We start from the raw sequence: 24,050 nt of genomic DNA, 5'->3' as shown, positions 1-24,050 counted from the left end.
CTGATGAAGGGTATATTGGTCTTGATTTACGGCAGCGGTGGTGGGGGCAGAGGAGAGACTGATGTGTGTTCTGTGTGTTGTGCTAGCAGCAGACAGTAGGAGACCCAACAAATTAAGAAGACACCTAGAGACCACACACCCCAGTCACGTCAATAAGCCACTTGATTACTTGCAAAGAAAACTGTCAGAATACCATTAACAGGAGACTTGCATGGTAAAAGCTGCATCAGTAAACAGTAAGGCACACAATTGCCGAGCAGCTCGTTCTCCCCACTACTCTAGAAATTGGTGTCAGTTATGCTTGACGAGACAAGCGCAGCAAAATTAAAAGCTGTCCACCTGTCCAATGACACAAATGCAAAACGTATATGGCACATTTTCAGTGCTCTTGTGGAACAACTCGTAGAACAATTAAAAGACAGTTTTTTTGGGCACCCAGATAGCTCAGTGGGTTGAGCGGGTGCCCATGTACAGAGGCTTGCTCCTCGACGCAGCGGGCCCGGGTTCGAATCCGGCCTGTGCCCCCTTTGCTGCATGTCACTCCCCCTTTCACACATCTGTTTGCCTATCTCATAAAAAGGGGGAAAAAAAAACTTTAAAAATAAAAAAAGACAGTCGTTTTGCATTACAAGTGGATGAAACTACTGACAGCAATAAAGACTGCTTGTTGATATCGTACGTCCTCTTTGTGAATGGCGTCACTGTGCAAGGATTTGCTGTATTGCAAATACATAAAAGAGAGCCACAGCTGATGAACTGTTTAAGATCATGGACAATTACATCAAAGATCCCGGCCTTAAATGGGAAAACTGTATGGGCTTCTGCTCTGATGGCGCACAGACCATGGCAGGGTCAAGATATGGGCTTCAGGCGCTAATGGACGCACTCATGTCATTCACAGGTAAGCGGTCGCATCAAGGCAGCTCAGCCCTGAACTAAATGAGGTTTTGACAGAAGTTGTTTTGTGTTGTGACAATTATTGATCACACTATCACATTATCCCGACTTAACTTTTAAACAACCATCAGATTCAGGGTGGGTTACACACAGTCCACATGATATATTGAGCTGCAGTCGGGAGTGAAAGCAAACTCATGATGCCTATGCTGCTTAAGACACATAGGCTAGGTGTACAGACACATTCTCATTTATTAATTTTATGCCATTCTAAAACATTTTCAGGTTAACATTCAAGCTTTCATTGAAATATAAAGACAGTGCTGCAAGTCTGATCATAAGTCAAAGTGTGGACAGATGAGGTCACCACCAAGGAGAGCCTTGAGGATTATACATCAGTGTGACATGTTACATTAGCAAATGTGTTGATGATGTGGTGATCACTAAGACAATAAAAATCATTCCTCAATCAAAAGGTCTGGATAAATGGAGTGGTGAGGGCTCTATCCAGAGCCAAAAAAGCTGCTTTTTGGTCAGTTGATAAAGAAGCTTACAGCACTGCCAAAGCAAGACTGAAAGCGGACATCAAGGAGGTGAAGCACGGACATCAGCAGAGACTGGAAAGAGGCCAAAGATATGTAATGAGGCATTACCAGTGGAACTTCACAGAGCCAGCTGTAAGATCTCAGCCCCATTCTGATGAAGTGCTTTGACAAACTGGTTCTTCAGCACATAAAGAACAACATCCCATCCGGCCTGGACCCTCAACGGTTTGTTTCCAGAACACACAGATCCACAGATGATGCCATCTCCACTGCCCTCCACTCAGCCCTCACACACCTTGAGAAAAATACTGACATCAGAATGCTGTTTGTGGATTTTAGCTCAGCATTCAACTTCACTGGGATCAGGCTGCCGGCTCAGACAGGCAGGAAGACAAATGAACAAAAACTCACTGGTAACAAGGGAACAGGCAGCAGGCTCAGTCAGGCAGGGAGCCAGATGAACAGGACAAACAACATATCAAGTCGCCTGGCAAAGGCTGACACACTCACGGGACGACGGCAAACTGACGGAACAATCTGAAAAGAGACAAAGGAAACACATGGGTAACGAGGTAATGGGGAACAGGTGAGACGTCAGGTGAACACATTAGGGCGGGGCTAGACAATCAGACAAGCCGACGTAAAGCTAGACAAGACTAGACAAAACAGGAAACCATACTACCACAATAAAACAGGAGACAGAGAAAACAGACACACAGCGACACAAGACTGAATCAAACAACACAAGACCAAGGAGAGGCTGAGACAAAAAAATACAAGGAGGCCAAACTGGAGAAAATAAACCCAAGCAACCCCTAAACCATAACAGACAGTTGTTTTTTTATAATGTAATTATGTTTTTGGACTTTCTTTTGAGGACATTGTAAAATGTTCCTACCTTGGAGATTCACAGTAAATGTTCTGCAGATATAGAATGTACATGCAATGCCTTTAAAAGAATGTGTGCTATACAGGTAAATCTAAAAAAATTAGCATATGGTGCAAAAGTTAATTCATTTCAGTAATTCAACTTAAAAGGTGAAACTAATATGTTATATAGACTCAATACATGCAAAGTGAGATATTTCAAGCCTTTATTTTATATAATTTCGATGATAATGGCATAGTCAGAGCAGCCGTCTACCAGGACATTTTAGAGTACTTAATGTTTCCTTCCGCAGGCGAGCTTTATGAAGATGCTGACTTCATTTTTCAGCAAGACTTGGCACCTGTCCACACGGCCAAAAGTACCAAAACTTGGTTCATTGAACATGGGCTTACTGTGCTTGATTGGCCCGCAAACTCTCCTGACCTGATCCCCATAGAGAATCTGGGGTTTTCATAAGCTGTACGCCATAATAATCAAAATGATATCAAATAAAGGCTTGAAATATCTCACTTTGCATGTAATGAGTCTATATAATATATTAGTTGGATTCTCTTCACTTCCATGACACAATGGGAGTGTTGTATGTTATACACACTGGAGTGTTTATAGCGAAGAAAGACTCACACAGTATATAGCAAACTGGTAAATCATTATTTTGGCAAGATGGCCTACATTAGGACATTTCTGATATGAGTTTGTAGTTTGAGCTGTTAAGAAGCTGATAGCAGTGTTAGAGTCAGGTTAAAACAGAAGGGCATGCAGGTTTAACTCTGGGCTGGTGGTGAATGATGATGATGATAATTAGGTTGCAAATAAAATCAAAAACCAAATGAAATGAACAACAATAAATACATCTGTATCAGTAATCTTGATTTAAAACAGTTACCAACTGCACAATACAGTCGGTCATTTAAATACTGCCATCTGCTGGTAGAAAGGGGGAACAGTTCGGGGCCATTACATGAAAACCACATTAAAATATTAATTTAATAATATAATCAGAGATGGGTCTCAAGTAGATTTTTCAGATATTTTTAATTTACTATTTATTTTTGTGGCGACTTTTTACTTCTACTCCTTACATTTTAACACAAATATCGGTACCTTACATTTTACAAAATTGGCTCGTTACTGTAGTTTTGTACAAGAGGTCGTCATGTTGGAGAATAGCGCGGACACAAAAAGTGAGGGAAAAGAAAAAGAGACTAGCTGTCCCGAGGATAATCAACTGAGATTGTGTGTGTGCGTCTTTGAGAACTGTAAGTCGTATAACTCATGTTGTCAGTTCACTTAAGTCTGTTATTGGTCTATAGTTCTTCACATTTAAAGTAAGTTAGCTAGTGGTTTTGGTGTGTTCTTCACCTGTTAGCTAGGTTGCACGTTGATCTTAATGAAGCATCAACAGTTTCACCAGCTTTATTCGCATGCGTTTTTTTGTTTTTTTTACTGAACTTCAGATACTGTAATTCATTTGACAAGTGGATGGAAACTTGGCTAGAAAGTTGTCTCCGTCTGTGTTTTAACAGACACAACTGGGGCCAAGATGGAAACCAGAATCAGCTTTAATACAGTTCTAATCTAGTCCTCAACTTTCACATCATTTCACTGGAGTTATTGTTATTATTTTTTGCGTCATCGATACCATATTCTATCTAAATGGATGGGAATATAATATATCTTTAGCAAATAGTAATATGGAGGGCAACATGATTGAAAATGAAGAAAACAGAGATCCGGCAGACCAACAGCAAGACATTCCCAACATCCTCGACCTTGTCTGAGAGAGATGTTTGAGACAGCATGCATCAAGATTGACTCCTGGTGAATGTGCTCGGGAATGTCTTCACTAATGTCTGTTTAGTAATTCATATTTTAATCCTTTATTTTCTTTCCAGAAGCCATATTTGAGCACACACACACATACATGTAGATTCATTTAAATGTTAAGGGTGTCCGAAATGGTTTAACAGGACCCAGAAGCAGACAAAGATGGAAGGTCTTTTTACAAAGTTTATTGCAGTGCAGTCAGGACCAGGTGAAGCCAGTAATACAACTGGGGGGCAGGCTAGACATCAGGCAGTATAAGCAGGCAGAATGTCCTTCTTAGCGTAGCAGGCAGGTAAAGAAACAAGAACCAACGTCCTCTTCACATGAATACAACATAACAATCCGGCAAAGACTGAGGAGAACTGCAGGTCTATATAGAGCAACACAGAAAGAGCTGATATGAATCAGGTGTGCTAATCAGTCTGTCAGGAGAGTGAGCCAGCCCCACCCAATTACCAGAAAGAAACAAAAACACACCACACACCCACACCCAGCCATGTCATGATTGAGACATCCTGACAAAGGGGAAGATTAAAAATAGAAACTGGATCTGTAAATTCTTACAGAATCACAACTGAATTTATATCTTGCTAATAAGTCAGACTCTTCTTAACCTGGAGTCCCAGTTTCTGTCATAATAATCATATATGTTATGTTTTAGGCCTACTGGCAGACATCCATTTAATGTACCCATTACCATATAAAGACCGTGTTCTCCATGTCCACTGAAGTTCCTCGGCATGCTCTAGAGTAACATTTGTGTGCTCCAGGTAGCTTTGCATGAAAAATAGTTTTCATTCTAAGGCTACTTTTACTTTTATCCTCTAAGTCAGGGGTCTTCAACGTTTTCCAGGCCAAGGACCCCCAAACTGATGGCGAGATGGAGCAGGGACCCCCTAATTATATATATTGTATAAAATTGTGTTATATCAAACTGGTCCTATAGTGCCATGTGTAAATGTACCTTGTTATTGTGCATTCAATATTTTCGTTACATTACTCCATATGTAATACACTCTATTACATATGGAGTAATGTAACGAAAGTAATTTCGCCCTGGGATTATTAAAGTATTTCTGATTCTGATTCCTCGTTGATGGGACAGGTGTTGTGAATGAAACGGTGCCCAGCTTGAAAAAGCTCCTGTGTGTCGCTGAATGTGTGCATTGATGACTGAAAGACATCTTCTGCCTCCATTTATGTGTTTACTACAGTGTGTTGAATTCATGTTAATGTGTATTTAAAGACATTTCAATTAGTGGAAAAAATTGCAGGGGGGTGAGGGGGAATATAAAAAAAAGTCTAATCAACCAAAACTTTCGCGACCCCCATGCAGTACCTGCAGAAAGAGTAAGAGCATGGGTCTTCAACAGGGGGTCCGCGACCCCTAGGGGGTCCGCGGACCCCCTGTTGAAGACCCATGCTCTAAGTAAATTTCCAAGCCTATACTTTGTAACTTTTACTTAAGTAAAGAAGTTTAATCAGTACTTCCACTTTTACCAGAGTATTTTTGAACACAAGTATCTGTACTTCTACTCAAGTACGGAAAGTGAGTACTTTTGCCATCTCTGTATATAGGCTAATAAAGCGCTAACAGTGACAACTCTGCACACACAAGTTCTTAGGTTACCCATTATTACCAACTGTATTGAACCAAACAATGCGCTCATTAAACCTGGCGGGTGATGTGTAAGTGGATAGGCACGATATTAAATAACTGTAATAAACTACTGTTGCTAACATATTTCCCCGGGTCCAGGTTCATATAAGTCTATTTACTGATTGTTTTTTTTAACGTTACTCTGGTATACCGTTAGTGCTGCATATTATGCCCGTTCTTAAACCTTGGCTTTTATTTATACAGGCTATATTTACTATTACTTCCGGCCCACCTTTCTTTCTTTTAATGTAGATTTTCAAACGGAGAAATGAAAATAGACTTTTTAAGACTTTTTAAGTATTTTATTAATACCAATTCTAAATAAAATTTAAGTGGAAATATACAGTAATCTTTCCAAGTAAACACAAAATCGACAGTATGGTAAAATGACAATAATCGGTTGAGTTTAAGAACATTGACTCATCATTGACAGAGAGTAGACAGCAGTGTGTATGAGTGGTTTGCGGTGTGGGAGTGTATGTTACAAACTAGTAGTCTGTAACCGTCTTGTTGTCTGTCATGCGTAACTTTGTTAATAAAGTGTAAATATTTATAATCCACGGCTTGCTTTTTCCCAAATAATGTTCTTTAAGTATACCCAAGGCTTTCCTGCCATCATCAGCGGCTTCATGCCTAATTAGTGATAGGCCCTTATCGTCTATTAGCCTTACCAGCATCGTTTAAATGCCACAGCCTACCTGAGACCATTTCCATCCCATTATGGCCCCCATGTACCCATTCTCTGATGGCTACTTCTAGCAGGATAATGCACCATGTCACAAAGCTTGAATCATTTCAAATTGGTCTCTTGAACATGACAATGAGTTCACTGTACGAAAATGGCCCCCACAGTCACCAGATCTTAACCCAATAGAGCATCTTTGGGATGTGGTGGAAAGGGACCTTTGTGCCCTGGATGTGCATCCCACAAATCTCCAACTGCAAGATGCTATTCTATCAATATAGACCAACATTTCTAAACAATGCTTTCAGCACCTTGTTGAATCAATGCCAAGTAGAATTAAGGCAGTTCTGAAGGCGAAAGGGGGTCAAACACAGTATTAGTATGGTGTTCCTAATAATCCTTTAGGTGAGTGTACGTTAATCCTTTAGGTGAGTGTACGTTAACGTGACACCATAATCCCTTTAAATATAAGTTATATATAGTTGTCAGTATACTGGTACAGCAAACTTTTTTTGTCATCCATAACTCTTTCTATTCCTCGCTGCCAGCCGCTTACCCTAATATTTTGAAGCCTATGCAGAAATGGTCGCCGCTACCCACAATGCACCTGTATTTATATAGATAAATATATATTAATTGTATATTATATTGATTAATAGTAACGGTCTAGGGTCTACTTCCAAGCTCTATTCTATGACTTTTTTATCATTTTTTTACGAACTATACTATGACTTTTTTTGACATACTATACTTTGACTTTTTCATGACTTTTTCAACCAAATATAATGTAACTTTTTTGGAACATACTATACAATGACTTTATCTGTTCTTTTGACATACTATGACTTTTAATCACTTTTTGAGACATACTATAATTTGACTTATACCTATTCAAAGTAGCTCCACCTTGACCATATATAGTGTCATGTATATAATAGTCACAGGGGAAATTGTTCAGTAAAATATCTAAATACTTGTATACAGATGTGTTGATTGACATCTCCCTAACTCTCCTGTTAGTTTTGTTGCATCTGTTAGGGTGTCCCAACCTTGTGACATTATCATCTCTATCCGTTTTGTTTCCCAGAGTCATTATTTTTATAATATTATTAGAGGTGCAAGTCATTGCTACTCGGCCCAGCTTTAACAGCTGTGCGAGCGTGCAGGACTTGTAAAAAGCTGCAGCAGCAAGATCTCTTTCTACAGCCAGTGTCCCTGTTACTCTGGATGATAGATGCTTTTTCACTGAAGACATTTCGACGTGTGGCAGTGGGAAAAGCAGGTGTAAGTTAAGAAATGATTCATGGCTGAATTCCATTTACCTGCTTCAGTTTCAGGGTCCTGGTATTCTGTTTGCTGGCTCACTGTCACACTGTCATGGCTTCCTGGGACACAAAGCCATCATTTATGTTATTAATAAAAACCTATGCTTTTCCTACAATGACAAGTAGAAATGTCTGCTGTGAAAAAGCTCTATACTTCACTCACTATGAAGACTTTCCATTTAAACTACTTTCCTCTAAAATAAATAGTCCCTTTGAAAACGATTGACAGGGTAAACAGATGTAAGGGGATATTCTTTGACCTGGAGAACCATAAGCTATAGATATACAATTTATTTAGAAAAATAATTATTCCTCCTTAAAAGAAATGTCAACCTTTAAATACAATTATGTTTTAACATTCTTTGAAACTGGAATAACTTGAATATTGTCTATTCTGTTATGTTTAAGGTATACATTCCTCTCATATCTGCATGCTAAATAAAAGGTTACAGCCAGCAGCTAGTTAGCTTAGCGTAACTCAAATACTGGACACGTCCTGGAAGTTACTACCCAATATGTTTGTATTTCTGTATGGATTAGCAGAAAAAAAATATAGATGTAACATCTATCAATTAGTCAGTTTTTGAGGTGCTGGTCAGCAGGCGTTGATACCTTTGGGCAGAGCCAGGCTAGCTGTTTCCCCAGTCTTCATGCTAAGCTAAGCTAACTGGCAGCTGCCTGTAGCATATCTAATGGACAGATATTAGAGTGAATCAATCTTCTCATCTAACTTTCTGCAAGAAAGTGAATAAGTATTTCCCAAAATAGTTAGTTAGTATAATAGTTGTATCAAATTAAAATAATGAATGTACTAGTTGCATTATTTATTTTGAGTTTAAACAACTCTTTCTGGATTGTGCAGACAACGTAACGATAATAGTTGAGTGTAAAAAAAAAAACTGTCCATCCAATTAATTAAAAACTTTTGACAACAACTATAGTGGACTATAGGTGGTTAGCATTTCTCCCTCACATCTAGAAAGTTCTTGGTTTGAATCCAGGTTGATTTGAGGAATCCACGCTCCGTGTTTGCATGGGTTTCCCTAGGGTGCTGCGGTTTCTTCACATAAAGACATGCATGCTAGGTAGGACTACAGTTGAAAAACAGCTGATTGGCTAACTCTGGTGCATTTAACGAAATGTTGACTAATGTGCATTGTCCTAATCAAATAAATGAATATCAAGTCTTCACAACTGATTACAAAATTTGTATGACTTTTTTATAACTGGCAACTTGCAATTATAATAGTCATAATATCATAATGTTTCAAGTCCTTTGGACTTATAGGTTAATAATAGAGGTAATATAGGTTTTTAACATGAAATAATAGTATTGCTGTTTTTAACATGAAATGATAGTATTGCTGACAAACAATGAAAACCTAATTTATAGTTAAACTATACCTTTAAACTGAAAATTCCACATTTTCTTTATTTTTAATTTAAAATTAAACTAAGCTCTGTGGAATGACGGCAATACTATCTCTTCTAGTAGGTTAATATTGGTCTACATGTATAATAGAATTCTAAAAGGCATGAAGCAGAAAAACAATGATAGGATGGAGGGTGCACGATGGTGATAGAAGTTTAGTATTCAACTGACGCTGTCCTCACATTATTCCACAAGATGACACCAGAGCTCTCTCTGGTGATACAGCAGCACTGCAGGTCTTTCCTCCAATCAGCTGACAGTGATGCCTGCACGAGTATCACAGCTGAGGAGATTCGGCCACAGGGACATCCCTTACTGACTCATTGTTACTTTGATATTTCTTATGTATGAACCCCGAAGAACATCTGGAGAAGACAGAGAATGTAGTCTTCTTTAAATATCTACTTCCAGAGATTTACAAACTGTGTTTAGTTAATAAGTAGGCCTCTGACATGAAGAGCTGTCAGTCACGTTTTTCCAGCCTGAAATGTTTCCATCTCTGCCTTGATGCTTGAGCTAGGTTCTCACAGATGATACACCGTCTCCTTCCCTTGTTCCGGCAGCTAATTCTGACACAAAGTCTGTCCTCTCTCCAGTCGCTGGCAGCATTGAGGAGGAGGGAGCCGCAGTAAAACAGCTGTATCCTCCCACTCTGCACTGATGGATGTCTGTCTGACAGGCAGGCTGTTGCCTGAGCAGCAGCAGTGCTGTGTGTTGGCTGTCTTGTGTGCAGGCGCCAGTGAGCCCGTGAGGGACGGAGACATCTGTATATTCAAGTTTTCTGCTCGTGCAATGTGCTGCTCAGTGTGCATGGCAGGACACGAGGAGGTGCACGCTCGCCTGGCTGCGTGGCGAGCCATGGCCACCATCATTGCTGTGTGGGACTGTGAAATAAAGATGAATCAATAAACTGAAAATATATACGTGCGTGTGTGTGTTCAATGTACAGAGGACTATATGTGGTCATTGTATCCTGCCCTACAGAGGAATAAAACATCTGAGCACATTTCATCATTTCATGTTAGTAGTTGGATTGATCAATGCATTTTAAGCTTCCATTTATGTTGTTTTTTTGTCACAGGTCACTTGAATAAAAAGTAGCAACTAGACATATCTATGTAAAAACACAAAGAAAAAAAATGAAATGGGGATAAGCTCTTTTATCACAGATCATAGGGATTCATGGAGGGAAAACTAAATTCAGTGATTTGGTTTCTTTGTGTATGTATGATCCCTGGGTCTGGGGTTTTAAAGCTCATATTTTAATAAGTACGGTGTAAGGAAGCATACTTTTTGAAAAAAGTAATTATGGTTTGATTTCAGATTTTGTTATACAGTTGCTAAACGAAATAACTGGTTACTGAAATTTGGAAGAAGCTCAGAACACAACTTTTAATCCAAACTGAAATCAGTCTTGAAAATCAGAAGAAAAAAGATCCGGGTGGTATCTTACTATCTGGAACCAAAGCATTGTGTCGGTGTTGATGAGCGAGAGGAGTCCCATGAAGTAGAAAGCAAAATGCATTCTGTTTACATCATTTATATCATGACCATATGACCTTATTCATGAGGTTTCTCAGTAGAACCCAGGTCTAACTCTCATGCTGTCGTTGGGTTAAATTTGATTTATAATTCCTCAACATATGTTCCTCTGACATATACTTAAGTCAAAGTCATTCCTATTTTTTGCCTTTTTAACAAAAAAATAGGTATTTCATACAAATGAGGCTTAGTGAACTTGAATTCCAATAAAAGGTGTGAAGGTTGTGTTAATAACTTGGTGTTAGAGGATCATATACTAGGGGTAATGGGAAAAAAGCGGCAGAACATCCAAAAAGCAACAAAAATATCTAAAAAAGAAGCATTCATTTTATGTTTTGACCCAGGAGACCCTGGAAGACCCCTAAGGACTAATGTTTATAACCTTTACCATTGTAGTTTAAATTGTTAATATGCTAACATTTGCTAATTAGCAGGCTGATGGAGGGGAATGGGATGGGAACGTCATTTTCTTCGACCAAAACCAAAGTAACGGGGTAAATTGAAATTGTTGACCTCATGGAGGCGCTAGAAATAAAAAGTTAAAGGATCACTAACGTTAGATTTAATCTTGAGGATCAACAGGATTCTTCCACTGGGGAACATTAACGTCTCTACCACATTTCAAGGCAATCCGTCCAATAGTTGTGAAGTGATGACAAGACCGACCGACGTTGTCATCCACAGAGCTGTGCTGCTAGCATGAATGTGTAGCTTTAGTATTGTGTTTCTAAAACATCCATCATTTCTATTTAGCAAACATGGGAAGTATGTGATACACAGCAATGATTTATTTTCTTTGGAACGTGAACATCAACTGCAGGAGGTCTTTGTTTATATGTGGTGCTATCGTGTGCCGTCTAAGCCCATGTGGAATGGAATGGGGCGAGGAATACTTCATTTATTTACTCAGTACACAATCAGTTTGATATGAATTCAAATAAACTACACTTAAAACATACCAGCCCGCGCATATGTTTTCCTTTGCATGTGGATATTGAATAGCAAATGTGTGAAGCGTACTGTAAGCACAAGTGCTATTCATCTGCTGATGGCTCGCGTGCTTTGAGCCAGTGGTTACATTTAACGTGTTTTCAATCTTCATTTTTCGGTGTGAGATTCCTGTAGGCCGCTGACAGAGACGGAGGCAGCAGATTCTAACATGTACAAGCATGATGTTTGTTTTACTCATCAGAAATCGAAGTTGACTTGGTGCCCAGAGATTTCAAAACAGCTGGGAAGCTCCATCCAAAACCATTGTGCACACTATGTGGAAACAGGTTATTCCATCCTGAAATGTGTTCAGTTCCTTACCTACTGAACTCAAACTGGATCCTGTCTGGGATCATTTGGAACTTCATCTGAAACTGTTTTCCAAGACGGAGCAGTCATGTAGTCAGGGAGGATGTGGTACTTCCTGTTTTATGGGGCTTTATTGTCTTAGTCTGTGTTTTGTTGTTATTTTCTTGCTTAGTTCTAAGTTTTGCATTTCAAGGTATTTATTGTTGAGTTTGTGTTCCATATTGTCTTTTATGTAACTTTTTAGTTTATTTTCTTTTAAAGGCCCATCTAGGGGACGGGCATTGCAAATTACTTTAAGCTACTGAAAGCAATGGTGTGTGTTATAGTTCTGTGTTACATATTTGTCCTTATACAAATGAAATGTAATCTGGCACTTCCTAAGTAACTGCAGTTCATTTATTAGGTGCTGTTTAGTATTCGTAATTTTCATGACAAAGGCAAGCCCAATTGCACTGGTTTTTTGTCTCTTTGACATGTTGACATGAGGACACCACCTCTGGCACATGTATTACTGTGTGCATTAATAAAACAAAAGGCTCCTGCTCCATTCATGTTATGAAAATGACCTCTAGGTGAAAAGCAAAGAAACATTCATATGAAGCGCTTTGAAGCTTTAAAGACACAGAGATTTTAGCTGTCTGTATATTTGGGTTTCCCCTCATAAGCTGTTTCACATGTGCACTTGGTTATGGAGTTCATGTTTTAGAGCAAGTCAAACATAGACTTGTAAACCGCAAATGACTAATCCAGAGAAATGTATGCTCTTGTGCTATTTTTTTTTTCATGTCAGCAAAATATGACTGGGGTCATACAGTTCTTTTGGTTTGTTTGACAGCGAACATATCATTTTGTACTTTCCGTGTCAGTGACACCAGGAGTCAGGAAGATAAATCAAAGTGCTCCACTAAAGCTCATTCCTCATGACTCAAAAGCTCAGCCGAAGGGCATTTCGACAACTGTAGTAGGCTCGGATTTATATGACATTAATGCAGCATCACTGCTGAAGAGGAGCCCACAAATAATCCACTTACCTGTCTTGCTTTACAGTCTTTACTGTCTACAAACATCATCTTATTTGATTCAGATCTAGGACTCTACTTTAGCTGCATAATAAGCATTCATTGTTTAACACATCATGCAGATATACCATCTGCATCCATACCCGATGCATGGTTAACGAATGATTGCTGACACATTGTAACATTGCTTTAATCATATTTATCTAAGTGGGAATTGTTGGGTTTCTGTAAATAACATCCCAGAGTACGGTCTAGACCTGCTCTTTATGGAAAGCGCAATGAGATAACTGTTGTTGTGATTTAGCGGTATATAAATAAAATTGAATTGAATATAATTACACGTGAAATCTTAATAATAAGTCATTCACATTCATTAAAACGGTTGAATTCAGGAACTCTTTATGTCAAAGCTGGCACCACAACTGAAGGGATTTCTCTATATTGCCTGCTTTGTCTGATTCAGGACTATGTGTTAACACTTGCAAATGTTGCAAATGCAACTAATAACTTAAATAAATAACGACTCATATCTAATGTGAAATTGGTTACCGTAAACCCTCCTCTCCCCTGCCCCCTTTACACCCACTCCCAAGAAAGTGAATGCGAGGGAGGAGTAGAAGCTCTGGCTGTCTAAGTCCAATCTGGTCTCGGTCTTGACTTGGTCTCGATACGCTCTGGTCTTGGTGATGACGTGGTCTCGGTTTAGGTGGTCTTGACTACTACATTTTATGATTACAACATTGTGTCAATCATTCATTATCAGTTTATACACCCCTTAAAATGTCCCAATATCTACTTACATTACAGTGCGTTATAAACATTTAATAATTGCTTATTAATGCTCCATAAGGGGTTCAAGTGAATTGTTACCTATAAATAATCTGGACAATAAAATGTTAACCACACTATTGTGTGTATGGGTGCCTGGGTAGCACACCTGGTAGAACAAACACCCCTCAATGCGGCGGGCCGGGGTTCGACTCCCACGTGCGGCCCTTTGCTGAATGTCGTTCTGAATGTCATGCTGGGTATGCAGGTAAGTGTAACAGCGCTGTGTAAGCTACAGTGGATGGCTGCAGACTAACATACATTACCTCCCACCCAGCATGTGGATGGTTTGCTGAATACTGAATGTGTTTGAGCCCAGCAGCGTACTCTACTGATTTATTAACAGTAATCAAAGATCTAAAGCAGACCTTGTTACCACAGCTACGGTCATACATGGTTGGGTTTTAAAGCCCGTATCGGTCCTAATCGGAGACTAAATGACAGCTTGAATTGTCTCAAATCTTACATGGTTTATTCTCATCTTATTGTCACCTGAGATGCAATCTTCTGTCATGATCTTATTATAAAGTTTGTTTTAATGTTTATTACTTTTACATTGTGTCAGGATTAGCATATACATCATTATTTATAGAGCAGATAATTTCTGTGGTCTGGTCTGATCTGCTCAATTACCTCCAAGTCTAAAACAGCACCTAAATCAACTTGGGAGGGAAAAAAATTCAAATTCTGCATTTATACAGAATGTAGAAAAGCAAACATAAATTTGAAAGATACAATTAAAGTTTTTTTCCATGTACATTTTCTGAAGGGGAAATCAATTTACTTTTTGATTCATTACATTTCTCAGCCTTTGGTGGACTACTTCCAAAAGTTGCATTGTTAATGAGGAATATTACAACATTTTGATTCAAATGCAATTGTCTGCCAATCATCATGTAATGACATCAATGAGGGAATTGAAATAGCTGAAACTGACGTAAAAAACTGATCTATAAATCATTTCAAATGTTTTTTTTTTATATCAACTGATTCCGTACATTCTTCCGTATTAAGTTTAATTAACTGTTGGTTTACATGCAACTTAAATCAAATATTCTGTTTTACACAATGCAATCACATATTTATCTATATTCATTTAATTGCACTTTTTCTCCATTATTATATATTATGCTGGACTCAGATGAATGGTCATGGAAACTGTTAGAACTTAATAATTATGTTAAACTAGAAAATGTAACCCGACGAGTGTGCACTTGAATTCATCTATATGTGAGAATAGGCTTTTTAATTTCCTTACTTTAGTAGAACTGCAAAGCTCAAATAACAGTTACACCTGACACATTAATGACAACCCCTCATGTCAATGTTCATTTGATGCCTAGATAGATTGGAGATGAGACATAGAAACAATAAGCAAAAGCTGGCACATTTAACAAAAGCTAAAGAATGCCCGACAACAGCTCTGTGAGACACTTAGTCATGCCTAACCAGAACGCATGTAATCCAGTTAGAACAGCTACTGCCAGGAGGACTTTTACAAATGATATCCCTGCAATGTCATGAAGTATCAGTTAGTAATAAATAGATCTAAATTAAGAAATGAGCATAGTCGATACATGCAGCTTTAACGCGGCAGTCTTAGAGGTGTTGGGATTCTTTTATAAAGAGGTGATGTTGATGGAGTTTTGCTGCTCAGAGTCCCGGCTGGTGCATGATGGGAGTTGAAATGACCTGCAGCCCATGGTGGCCCGGGCTGAGCTCCATGCTTTGTTCCCGGATCGTGGGGATAATGGTTTTCCATACTGGGTGGCGAGGGAGGAGCAGCCCAGGTTTTTCATGCAGTATGTGTCGGAAAATTAGAATTCCGCCTCTGTTGTCAGAGCTAGGGAGCTGTCTGCTACTTTCCCAGCAGCCCTTGGGCCGGTGACAGGGAGATGGATGATATCTGCAGCCTGGCCGCACTCCTCCCCACGCATGCATGCACGTACTCACAGAGTGTATGAGTGTGAGAGTATTTGTCTAATACGCCTCTCCTTGTTGCCTTTAGCAACAAAACCAATATCCTACATATCAAGGGAAATGGAAACCTCACAAGCGAAAACAATGAAAATGTTTGGAGGGAAAAGCAGGACTCTTTCATTGTTTGCTTACATGGAATAAAACATTATATTTCTTAAATAACCAAACACAGAAAATATTTAACAGTGACTTTTTTTTTATTGAAATCACTCTGTTTACAATATGAAAGGCAGACATTGTAACATCTACAATTATTACATTTTCTGTTAAGATACACAATACAAGAAGTAAATAAATGAATAATAAATGAATGCATGTTAGAAACCGCATACCCCAAGTAAAATACAGAATATTTCAGAAACTGCATGTTCCTAGATAATTACGACTCAGCAGATAGTTATAGTTAATTTAATTAAAGACAACAAACATTTCTAGTGCCCTTTCCTGTAGAGATGGCTTCGGGAGTAGGCTAGACTGAAAATGTGTGTGTTACAGCAGTGTAAAGTGTACAAGGGTGTGTATGTGCTGGGGTGTTAAATCATTAAAAGTCCATCCCTTGCCTTGTGCCCGTCTCTCGTCCTTCCCTTTCCTCCGTCTCCCTTTTTTTCTGCCTGTTCTCATTGTCCTTACCTGCTATCCCGCTCTCCTCCACGTCACTGATGTTCCTGCAGTCGAGACCCAACCCAGGAGCCATGTCACCTAAGCCACTGCATACTAATGAGGAGTTGGGAGGGGGGGGGGGGGGGGGGGGGGGGGGGGTCCTTGACGCTGTGCTGGCAGGAAACACCAACCTCCACTTCACTTCAATGCCCCTGCCTTTCTTCTTCCTCTTCCTTCTCGTCATTCTGTAAAAGAATGGTAGAAAAACAAGGAGAGAAGATGGGATACATAAAGGGAGAGTGGTGTTGGAGGGAGAGGAGAGGAAGGGGGAAAATGGTGGGGAAGAGGGAGGGCGGAGAGAAAATGAAAACGAGGGCTGGTAGGGAAAACATCCATCACTGTTTTAAGTGACTGCCGTGGGACGGGGCTGGGTAAAAAGGTCGTCTGGTCTCTTTCTGTGCACAGTGGGCACCTGGGCCGAGCTGAGCCGCTTCCAAATGACTCCAGGCTAATTAGTTCGTGCAGGCCGTCTGTTACGCCAGTCTGACACTTTTACTGACTCACTCTACTGCTGCAAATGTGCAAACAACGCAGTCATACACCCGAGCACTAGCCTCCACTCTCTGCTAACAAAATGGATCACACAGAAAAACTAGGAGGTAAGGTTTCAGGAGTTGGGATTTGTCTAACCTTTGGGCGCGGGAAGAGACAGACTTGTCAGAATTGTCAGGCCTCCTAAGCAAGAAGAAATAATGATAACAATTTAGAATAAGTGTGTGATAATAGGTAAGAAATGGGAATACAGGAGGGTGGAACAAGTGCACTAAAACACCCTCAGGAAAACTCAGAGCAAAATGTAGCAAAAACTATCTGTGAAACACGGGATCTTTAGTGGTCGAAGATCAAAGACAATCTCTCCAAAACACAGTGTGATTATCCAAGTGTCCACCTGCCCAGCGGCTTAGCGGATCCACTTGAGGACACACTAGGAATTTGTGGTCATGACCTTTTTGAGGGACACAAAGCAAACCACCAGAATGTGACTAGGCTAGAACATGTGTGTGTGTGTATAGAAGCATGTGTGTGTTACAGTGAGAACTTATACTTTTAAGCATAAATCCACAATTATTTTACAATGTGTTTCCTTATTTATTGAACTTTTAGGCCACCCTAGAAGATTAGAATCACATCAAGGGCCCGACATGTCGAGTTTATTGCTTTTATGTCATAGAAAAAAGTCAAATATCTTTGGTTGTAGTATTGCATGTCTCCTATAGTCTTCTCACTTACGGTTGGGTTGACAAAAATGTCAAAGAAAAGGCCAAAAGCGTAAAAATTGTTGAATAAAGCAACAGAACTGCAGCAAAAACGTTGTAAAAAGTGAAAAAAACTTTTATTTGTGAAAAATAAATATATGAAAAATCTATTGGACCAAATATTTGCAGGGGGCGGATTTGGTCCACGGGCCTTGAGTTTGACATGTGTGCCTTAGATAGACAGGTGATGTCATTGACACACGGGGTTTGTTCTCAAAGGAAACTGGTCAAGACACAACAGCAGTACGACAAAAAGCTACAGAGAGACAGGACATCGATGCAAAGACAAAATCAGATACGGATCATAGAAGTGATAAAATAACTGATTGCAGCACTGAGGTTGTGGTAGCGTACAAGAGTAGAGGGTACAAGAGTCTAAACCAGCCTGAAAGTGTAAACTCTGATTGTGCATATGTGCCAAAGCTACTGTAGTCCAACTGTCCGGTGGACAAGGGGTTAAAAGTGTTTGCCAGTGGCGACAAAGCCAGGCCAGCTATAGGTCACATTCAAGTCCCAGCCACTGGATAGCCAACCTGCAAGACAGAGCATAATTATCCCAGCCAGTTACAGTTCAATAACTCCATCAAGCTGCTCGCCAGATAACAGGTTTCCTTGGCAACGCCTCCGAAGTGAATCACAGATCAGACAGAGAAGGGGAGATAAGACCGGACTCGGCAAGGGAGCCGGGCAAGGAGGGCCGAGGGGGGATTTACCCTTAAATACTGAGAACCTTAAGACAGAACAAACACACATGTGCATTAATGCCGACACATGTGCATTAATGCCCCCCCACACACACAGAAAAACAGACACAGGTGTGGGATTATTCCAGTTGGCTTTGTCACTCGGCTTCCTTGGAGCGTTGTTGTTTGGTTTTCAATCATCAGCCCCACTCTTCAGGCTCTGCGCTCGATCGGCGGCCACAGGCCCGTCGTGAAAATCCTCGCCTGTCCTTTCAAAAGACACCCCCACGTCCCACAGCACTTACTGTAATCTGGAAAGTTAATGGAGTTTATCTCTCATCCCCGTCGCCCGGAGAATAAAAGAAAAAACTTTTGTGCTTTCAATGCACAGGGATAATTACATTACGAGTGGCACTACAATTTATACCCTTGATTGAGTTATTACAAAATTGAATTGGCTTTAGTGCAGACTTTGGGTGGGGGGAGGGGGAGGTCTGTGTTGGGGGGGGGTTGTATAAATTTGACGATTTTGCTCAGGTGCAAGTTTGTGGTGTCATAGGCTAGTGTGTGTGTGTGTGTGTGTGTGTTCAGGTGACTGTCTGGCCTCCTGCCGCAGTGTCTGGAAATTCAGACACCCCCCCTACACTCCCCGCTGCTGCTACGCTATCAGGCATACCTGATGCCCCGCCTCTGCCCCCCACCCCCCCCACATCCTGCTGCGATAACAGATCCACCGAACACTAAGCTGCTTCACCAGACAACACGACCTGACAATCAATGCAAAAAAAATAAAACAAGCCCTATAATTCACTAAATCCATCTGATTTCCATGTCAGCCCTAGACCCAAATCCAAATGTGTGCATGTTTGTGTGTGTGTGTAATCTGTCCTTATTGGTTTTATCAGGGAGCGATGTGGCAGCGCAGCGTGTTACATGACCACCTCTGAACAATGGAGTGTAATCTCTCGCACACACTCGGGTCCATCAGCTGGAGCCTTTGGTTTATCTACACCTATTCAAGGTCTGAATCAATCTCTCCTTCAGGAACAGGAAGACTAGCTGAGGAAAGAAGCCACGAAGTGAATGCTGTTTATTTAGGACAAGTAATGATAAAAGCTTATTATATTAATAAATACATTTTGGCAAAGGCACTGCACTTGTTACACAAAAAGAAGCAAAAGCTGAATTTTTGCTTCTCGGTCAGCTAATGGATTCAGTTTTTCAGCAAATTTTACAGCTCACTTGCTCAGTTTTCATGGCGTTAATTTTGTCTTAATTGTCACAAATGTATAATTCATATTTTAGTTTTAAATCATTTGACTGGCTCTGTGTAAACACAGTTCATGAAGGGTTTTATTGAAGGACAGAAAAAAGCTGCTATTGCACCCTGCTGTTAAATACTTTGACAACCACTTCTAGATTTACTATGACTTATTATATGAAAAATAAAAAAAAGATTTTAGAAAATGACTATTTTTAAAATTACAAGCACTGCTCTTGTGTTTCGTATGTAAAATATATATCCCCTTTCGTACATACATTGTTTATTATAACCTTATTATAACCAAGCAGGTGTCTAATTCTACATTTCTTCTGACTAGTTTAAATATCAACTTAGTAAGAAGGCAAACAAAAACCTTGGCAATCAACATGTTCCAAAAGCTCTAAAGGTCAAAGATGCAAAAGTGAATTAATCCGCCTTTTTCTTTTGACTGCAGCTTTTCCAGAAAACGCTTGCAGGAGATTTGGTCCCTGTTGTGTCAGATGCAGTGTAATGTGGAGATGGCACAATAGAGATTTGGCGGTTGCTCGTTGAGAACGAGTTTGACTTTGAACAAAGTTTGTATTCCCCATATTCAGAGTTCCAAACTACTGTAGCCGGGAGCTGATTTTTTTACGGGGTGATGTTTATTGGATCCTTGGCGGATTGCTCTGAGCATGCAGCTTTGTTACTGTTGGGGGAGCGGTGAGGATTTCATCAGTGGGCTTGGGTGTTGCCAGACTTTTCTGCTTGTCAGACAGACCCCTAATAAAACTGTCTGGCTGTTTTGTGGGCACCAGCTCTGCTCTGGCTGCGCTGCGTCTGACTGCTCAGCACTTGTCGCACTGTGCCTGGCTGTTTGGTATTCATGGGGCATGGCACTCCTTCAGCTGTTGCTGGGGGCTCTGTGGCATAGGCACAGACTGATTAGTTGGCATTGCCATTGTTCACTGTGAAGCCAAATGGGGAGACGGGAAGAAAAAAAAAACATAATTAGGAAGAGAGGGAGACTGGAGACTGTGAGAGAGAGATGGAAAGAAGAGTATTAGAGAGAACATCAATTGTTTTGAACTGCATTCCTAATATGGGTAATTTAGCAGAAATTAGGTTTCAGAAAAGCATGCTGCCTTGGGAGACACTGAAAGTTTAAAAACCAGGTCAAGCTGTAATGGTGAATGAAGTCACACCTTTGAATTGCATAAAGGAAAAGAACATTTATTTCCAGCAGGCCTAATTTATTGTAATTGCACTTCTATAGTGGTGCTCATAAGAGACCAGTCCAATATTGTCATTTTCTTTTCAATGTTCAATCTTGTCTTTTTTTACCAGCCTGTCTTGCTCAATTACAATGTCTGTGTGAGCTTTAAATATTGATTTACACCATTAACCAATTTAGTTGTGACATCTCTTGACTATGGAAAATTTCAACAGCAATTGCCAAATTAAGAAAGTGACAAACTTCCTGTGGAAGTGCTTCACCTTTAATAGTGTGCTCATTGTTTTAATTTAACATACTGTTCACAAATTTTAACAATCAGCAACTTGATGCAAAGAAGATAGCCCTTTCCCGACCATTAAAAAAAAAAAAATTATAAACACGATGTGTGTGAACTGTGATTATATGTTTTTTTAACCCTAGATATTTGTCTTTTGGACCTGTGAGTTTTGTGCTTTTTTAAATAACTTCTTCTTAGGGAAATGATACATTGTGATACTGATATTGGAAAACAATACTATAACTTTCAAATATTTTCACACTCTCTGATAGTTGGCTGAGAAATGTTGAAAATGATGAAGCAGTATAACTGAAATTATAGAATGAGGATGTGTGTAAAAAGACAAAGAAACGAGGAGTACATGAACAAGTTAGCTGCTGTCAAGGGATTATATCAGCAGACCGCTAAAAGCGTGTTTTTTTTTAGCAAACTGTCAAATGAGTGTATTAGAATCTTCAATATGTGGAAGCAGCAGCGGTGCAGCTGATGTGGCATTGGTCTCCGGCTGCTCCTGTAGCGTATGAATGATGCCGGAGTGATCCGATGCACAACGGCTGCCTTGGTAATGGAGTTCCAGATATATTGGCTGGGTCTCGGGGATACTGTGCTGTGGTGGTGACAGATGTTAATCAACACGAGTCTGGGGTGTGGTGCTTTGGAGTGGTTGGTGTGCTGCCATTTCTAATCATTGATTACTTGAATCTATTCAAACAAAGATGTTGACACAAACAGAGAATTCAATGTTGGTCGACAGCACAGTGCAGTGTGGCCGCGTGTTTCGGTTTTTATAGCGCTGAAAGTGTTGTGGTGATAAAAGCCGTATTCAGCGAAACACAAAACAAATCGCTGATACCAAACATGCACATTCCTACATATACGGTTCCATCGGAACTTTTTAAATTACGTGACGGACACAAATCCCCCAAACATTTGCCCTTTATTATCCTTAACTACTTTCATGTTTCAACTCCTCTTCCTTCTTGTACGCCGTCCCTGCCATATAATAATTTAAAAAAGGTAAATCAGTTGGGGCTTCATTCAAACTCCACCCTTGGAATGCTCAGTAGAAAGTCGATTGTGCCCTCCGCCCGCGTCCCAAGAGCCTAACCCGTGATTTTTTATCAAGAGAGCTCACAAGTTAGGGTCTCAGGGAGCAGGTGAAGTACGACAGAGTCTACAGAGGAGCCGCAGTAAGCTGCAGGGCACTGACACCCTTCTCTCTTTCTCTCTCTCTCTCACACACACACACACACACACACACACACACACACACACACACACACACACACACACACACACACACACACACACACACACACACACACACACACACACACAGACTTTTCTTCAAACCTTTCCCTTCCTCAAACTGCCTCTTCAAAGTACCCAAAGGCACACACAACCCAATTGTGTCTGTATTTTATGAGACATGGGCTGCAATCGAAAAATTAAACGGCTCTGCGTCCGGGACAGAGAAAAAGGTTTTCATGTTCCTCCTTTTCCTCCACTGCAGGTAACTTATCGCCTGATTCAGAAGGTTGAGCTCGGTTGAGAACACAAAGACATGCAAAGGTGGAAACATTCTCAGACACATGCTTACACGCACTAAATACAACAAGGCAACAACAATAGCAGCAAAAGACAAAAAGGCAGACAAGGAGGTAAATTAGGATAAAGCGGTTAATTCGTTGAAGGCGGGCCAGACTTGAAATGGTCTTCATCGCAGCACCCAGACAGAGGCAGAAGCAGAGGCTCAGACAAACAGACAAGCCTGCACTGCCTGCTCTGTGCTAACTAGCCTTTGTGCTGGAAAAGGAAAAGCCCCCCCAGAGAAGCAGCCGGGCTCGCCTCTTTGTCCTAAAGAGCATCGGCTCATCATCCATCTATTTGTTACGTCCAGGATGGCTGGACCCGGACCCGTCTGCTGGACCGCCTGCCCATTTGCACTGACTCATGGACACATAGAGCCACCTAGCAGACTCAGCCTCTGGCTTTCCAGCACAGGGGCAGACACCTGCCTGTTCTCTCAGATATAAAACAGAAATAAAAAATAAAAACAGAGCTTTGAGGCTCTACTCTGTGGCTGCTCGGCATCGGTGAGAACACAGGAAAATATCCAAACTGACGGCAACACCCTCGACGCCAGACCCTACCACCCACCCGCCAAACTCTGCCGCCATGGCGGCATGCTTGACACGCAATAAGTTGTCAGCGTCACAGGTAACAAGCTTCAGTCAGACATGAAACAGCTTCTATCAGACTAAAAAAAGCAAAGCTTCAGGCACAGTTCGAACTGAAGAATCCTAACATTAATTGCCATAAAATGCCAAACTGCAGTGCATATTAACAAAGTCATATTGAAAACATTCCCATGTCATTTTTGCCTGTCATGGACCCAAACACAGCACTGTCTGCCCCCACCTCCTCCAGTCCGTCCCCCCATCCTGCCACCCACCTCACAACTCCTCCCCCTCAGACAAAAAAAAAAAATTGGATAGATGTCCCTGACTGTCTCGTTTTCTCTGGGGAATGCCAGGCAAAGTGGAGGCTTCCGGAAATGAATGCTCCGCACCACCCGACGCAGTTCCTCGCACGCTCACTCTTCTGTCTGCCACCTAATACGCCTTTTGTTATCCGCCTCTGAGCTGAAGATGAAGAAGGACAGAGGGGAAAAAGGGGGCAACGGTGAAGGAAGGGGAGAAAGAGGGCCAAAAATAAAGAGAAAGAGGGGGTGGGAGGAGGGGTGACGGGTGGGGGGGGGGGGGG

General features: G+C 40.6%; 1 protein-coding gene across 10 annotated transcripts in view; it reads right to left on the bottom strand.

The window, feature by feature from the left end:
* Positions 1 to 580: 580 nt before the first annotated feature.
* Positions 581 to 24,050, bottom strand: part of LOC117955568 (mothers against decapentaplegic homolog 6-like) — a 68,830-nt gene continuing 45,360 nt past the window's right edge. For 4 of the 10 annotated variants that reach the window (XR_004659086.1, XR_004659085.1, XR_004659087.1 and 1 more), the window contains one exon: positions 16,141 to 17,263. Coding sequence is in view for 3 of the 10 variants with exons in the window: in XM_034890141.1 (XP_034746032.1) it covers positions 16,470 to 16,773; positions 17,219 to 17,263 (349 nt within the window). In the remaining 7 variants the exon portion in view is untranslated. Of the gene's footprint in view, positions 594 to 16,140; positions 17,264 to 20,425; positions 20,739 to 24,050 lie in introns of those variants that run through there. The other 6 variants (XM_034890141.1, XM_034890143.1, XR_004659091.1 and 3 more) reach the window with 4 other exon arrangements.

The sequence above is a fragment of the Etheostoma cragini genome, chromosome 13 (genome assembly GCF_013103735.1).
Source record: "Etheostoma cragini isolate CJK2018 chromosome 13, CSU_Ecrag_1.0, whole genome shotgun sequence".
Taxonomy (NCBI): Eukaryota; Metazoa; Chordata; class Actinopteri; order Perciformes; family Percidae; genus Etheostoma; species Etheostoma cragini.
Note: the sequence above shows the minus strand (reverse complement) of the source record. Positions and strands in the feature narration are given on the sequence as shown.